The sequence below is a fragment of the Saccostrea cucullata genome, unplaced genomic scaffold, assembly GCF_032062105.1.
Source record: "Saccostrea cucullata isolate Sc308-1 unplaced genomic scaffold, CSIRO_AGI_Scuc_v1 ctg1568, whole genome shotgun sequence".
In the NCBI taxonomy this organism is placed as follows: domain Eukaryota; kingdom Metazoa; phylum Mollusca; class Bivalvia; order Ostreida; family Ostreidae; genus Saccostrea; species Saccostrea cuccullata.
Window position 1 is genome coordinate 40,724 of NW_026939489.1, and position 4,939 is coordinate 45,662.

The 4,939-nt window shown below is 34.2% G+C and overlaps 1 protein-coding gene across 1 annotated transcript; it reads left to right on the forward strand.

The window, feature by feature from the left end:
• The first annotated feature begins 3,289 nt into the window (after window positions 1-3,289).
• On the forward strand, window positions 3,290-4,417 carry LOC134253106 (uncharacterized). The gene has a single exon (XM_062735614.1). The coding sequence runs from the start codon at window positions 3,290-3,292 to the stop codon at window positions 4,415-4,417; it is 1,128 nt and encodes a 375-aa protein (XP_062591598.1).
• The last annotated feature ends 522 nt before the right edge of the window (window positions 4,418-4,939 follow it).

A 4,939-nucleotide genomic window follows, 5' to 3' on the forward strand; every position in this document is an offset into this window, starting at 1 on the left:
GTAACATAAACCAATGAAAAAGCCATAAAAGACATATGTGCTTGCTTATTGTCATACATTACAACCTGTTTCAGAGTACATAACCCTCAAAATTCAATTGCCAAAATTTAATGCAGAATATTTTATATTGTAGTTTTGCACCAATACACAAAATCAACAGATTGATCTTGAGTCTGCATCACAAAATACCTTAATTTTATAATCATAATAACTCTCAAATGATGTTATTATGCCATTTTGTATTGGATAGGATAATATCTATGGTAACTAATTGATAAGGCATATTTTTTATCATGATTGATCAAAATAAATTTTTACATAGCAGTCTTTGGGACAGGTATACCCCAATTTTAGTAATATCAAGTTTACCAAAATTATTGGCAAAATTTTAAAAATAAAATGCAAAGAATAATGCTCTCTTGAAATGGAGTATACATCTAAAGTAAATTTGTACAAAATAAAAACAATTCCTTTTTAGTGTTAAGGCAACTAAGAATTGGGTGTATCACTCTGTGTGTCAGCATACAATGACCTAGCTTAAGTTAATCAAACTTGCAGATGACAAATATTAATTTTCGCATGAATATAACGATATACCAAATTTCATATGCTCAACAATCTCAAGTAAACATAACAAAGGCATGTATAAAATAATTTAAACCGGATTCGTATAAGTTTTTTATACTTTTTATACTTTTTCCTTAATTACCAAATATGCATTTCAAGGTTTAAAGTTGAGGAAGTAAACTTGATATAAATTACTATTACCATCATTTCTGAGAGGAAACTATTCTCTTCGAACAATATTTTTTGGTCAACATTCTTAAAATTCTTGTTTTTTGTTTTAACTGAGTTAAATTGCCCGGTTGACAAGATGCAATATAAATCTAAAATATACGGTCCCTTTAACCTTTTTAACAGAAATTGCGGGCGGGGTTAGACAGTATTGGATAGTTTATAAATATATTTGTCATTTTTGTAGGATAAATATTAAATCTTTCTCACTTCAATTACTGAAGCAAATACTACACATTAGAATGCTACAGGGAGGACAAGGTTATTATAATTTGGAAAATTTCTGCTTTTCAAAAGCATATTGTTTAAACATTAATAAATGCAGTGAATCCCATTTAATCCAATAGTAAGTTTGTCAGCCTTCTGGTATCAGAATAGCCGAATATTAGGATAGTGGGTTGCTCCATTTCGAGTCCAAATATTAGGCCTACCATGTGTTCACCTATTTTTACACTCTTTACTTGTCTTCTATTTTTTCCCTATTACTAATCGATAGTTGGTTCATAAATTGTGAAGTACTAAAGAAGGGTCTTAAGTTATATAGATAGGTATATAAAGGGATCTGTTTGGGGTGGGGTGGGGGGGTATTAAGACACATTGTTATTGTTAAAAGTTGTTAAAAGAAGCTTAGTACCTTAAGCGAAGAGGTGAAACCATGACAGTATCTTGTCCTGTTCCAATTTTGGTTTGTTTCAGTACAAAATCCTTTAAGACAACTATAAGCAACACTTGCAAAGATAGTTATATTTTTCTAAGTATAGAACTTTGTCACTCAAGGAAACTTGGTAAGAGGTGTTTTAATGATTTAAAAGCCATAAAAGAGTTACAGCCTTTTAGGTAATTTATACAAGTAACCAATGGAAAAATACAGTGGAGGTAAGTATCAACAATGTTAGAGGAAATAGTAGTTGTTTTATACGGACAAGTCATTGGCTCCTTTTGTAAAACTTGTGTAATCACTTATTCTGTAAATTTTTATTGATGAATGAGCAGGCCCTGGTCGACGGTGACCATTTGCGTTGAGGTACTGCCGCCGTCACCATGGTTCTTGGCACCCCATTGGTGGCGGTTGCAGTTCCATGATTACTCGTAGTAGACACGAGTAGTCATGGCCCTTGCAAGTGGCGTATTCCGTCGCACCTCAACGCAATTGGACGAGTGCAACACATATTCTTACGCTCATTCCATTGTTTATTGACTTGATTGATATTTGAATTGATTGATTGATTAATAATTGATTGATTGACAAGTAATTGACTTGATTGATATTTGAATTGATTGATTGACTGATTGATTAATAATTGATTGATTGAATTTGATTGATTATTGCATTGGTGACGTTCTTGCACTTGTGACCTACCCAGTGCATGATCCGCCCGATTTGGGTCGTCACATTTGTTGTATTGATTGTTGATTGTGGGGCAGCCCTGTGGTAGCCCCAGCAAATTGATCACCGCGGCCACAAGCGCCATATTAAACAAGCAAAATAACATCCATATTGTTTGTTTGATTTATAGGGAATCTGAAATAATCCAAAAAACTTTAGTCTTAGTTAGTCTTAGAACAATTCAAAGCAGAAATAGATCTACTACAGATGTGGGCAAAGTATAATGAGGACAAATATCAATCCATTGACAACCAAGTCCTTACCCCAGGTACATTCTTGGGAAATAAGATACCCAAATCAGCTTTAAACATATTAAAGCGCATGTGGGAAGATGAATGTTTATTAGAAGAACAAAAATCAATACAACGATGGATAAAATCAGAAGCATGGTTCCAAAAATATGCGGCACAATTTCAACAGGAACATCAAGATAAAAATCCATTTATGAAATCAGGAAATACCAATCCCAAAAAACAAAGTGGACCTGAATCAAGGAATTACCGATCTACAACAGATTCCAACTCAAACAATTTCAATTACCCGTCAAACAGTAATCCCAGGACATACAACGGAAACCAAGGACGCCCAGTGATTCCCTATCACGAACGACCATACAAGCAACACGGGAAACAAAGAAAAAATTATACAACGCCGGGAAATTCTTTTTTAGGATATGGCCCCAGACAAAACAAAATAACGTAGCGCAAAACAAAGGACAGGACCAAAAACACGAACCAAAAGTAATTAATTTATTTAGTCGAATGTTTACGGATATTGAAATTAAAATTCTCGAGAAGGGATTAAAATTTACCCCTACGCCACGCTCTAAAAACAGAGAGGAAATTACAAATGATACAGACGCATTTTGTAGAAGATTACGACTTGCTGAATTTTTCTTAGATATAGAAAATGATGACGAATCTATCGTAGCCAATAAAAGTGATTTTATGCCACCTAAAGGTAGGAACCTTTCCTGTCGAACAATGCGTCAGAAATAATACTACCAGAAATAACTTGAACAAATTAGAATGGAATGCGATTGAAAATATAAGACATGATGAAAACATTATCATCAAGGAAGCGGATAAAGGGAGCGCTGTAGTAATAATGGATCGCGAATATTATAAATCAATGTGTCTTTCTGTGTTAGAAAATAGTTCATACTATGAAAAACAATTTACATACGAAAGTAAGAAGGTCATGGAAAAACTCGAGACTATCATAGATGAATACGGACAAAAACTTACTGCCAAGGAAACCGCATATCTTTTGTCATTTAACATTAAAACCAGTAACTTTTATGGTTTGCCAAAAATACATAAAAGCCAGACAATTAAAAATGAATGTAAAATTTCCAGATCAACATACATAAGTGTTGCAAGTCCAGCTGATCTCACAGTTAGACCCATAGTTGCGGGACCAACATGTGAAACTCACAGGATAAGTAATCTATTGGATATATTATTGAAACCGTATGTTACCAAAGTTCAAAGTTATATACGAGACACAGTAGATTTCCTTAATACAATTCCTGAGAAAGTCAACCCTGAATCCATTTTGGTTTCATTTGATGTCACCAATCTCTTTTCTAACATTCCACATGATCTTGGACTCATTGCAATAGAACATTGGATAGACAGATTTCCTAGTCTTTTGAATGACAGATTTCCGAAAAACTTTGTTTTAGAAAGCCTTCAATTAATCTTGGAAAATAATTTCATGCATTTTAATGACATAGTCTACAGACAAAAATTAGGCACGGCAATGGGAACCAAAGTTGCGCCAACTTATGCTACACTTGTCCTAGGATTCCTAGAAGAAAAACTGTATTTAACCGTGAAAGAAAAATTCGAGCAGGACTTTGAAAATTTTATTAGGAAGTCGTGGATACGCTACTTAGATGACTGTTTCGTCATGTGGGACAAAAGTGATGATCAACTAATGAAATTTTTTAATATTCTCAATACCCTGAGCCCTACATTGAAATTCACCATGGACTCGGATAGTAATAAGTTATCCTTTCTCGATGTAATGGTTATTAAAAAAGAAAACCGTTTAATAACGGATGTTTTCTACACAATAACAGATACCAAACAATACCTAATATTTGACTCTTGTCACCCTAGACACACCAGGAATAATATCCCATACAATTTAGCCAGACGTCTTTGTACAATAATTTCCGATGCAGCTCACAGAACTACAAGAACTACTCCTTCAAAGGCACTATCCTAAACAATTGATTGAATACGGAATAAACAAAGCCAAATCTCAAGAAAGAGAAGATCTACTTACAGTGAAAAATAAACAGGCAAAAAATGTCATACCATACGTGTCAACACATAACCCAAGAAATCCGGAAATTTTCAACATTATTAGGAACAATCTGCTCATTTTAGAGGACGATCCAGACATGAAGAAAATATTAGAAACTTCACAGATCATTAAGAGTAAACGACAAAGTCCGTCTCTTAAATCCATCCTTACAAAAGCATCCCTTTCTACTAACAACAATGAACCAGCAATCATCAATAGATGCAACAAGCCCAGATGCAGTACTTGCCCATACCTGACAGAGGGATCCAAATTTCAATTTAAAACTGGAAGCGAATTTACCATTAAAACATCAATGTCATGCACCAGCTCGAATCTTATTTATGTAATAACCTGCGCCGGTTGTGGTGAAAATTATATCGGCCAGACAGGAGACACCCTGAGACACAGAATGACCGTACATCGACAACAAATTAGGGAACC

Bases quoted from the DNA above. Each gene is read 5' to 3' on its own strand.
- LOC134253106 (XM_062735614.1), top strand. From the start codon at position 3,290: ATGGATCGCGAATATTATAAATCAATGTGTCTTTCTGTGTTAGAAAAT.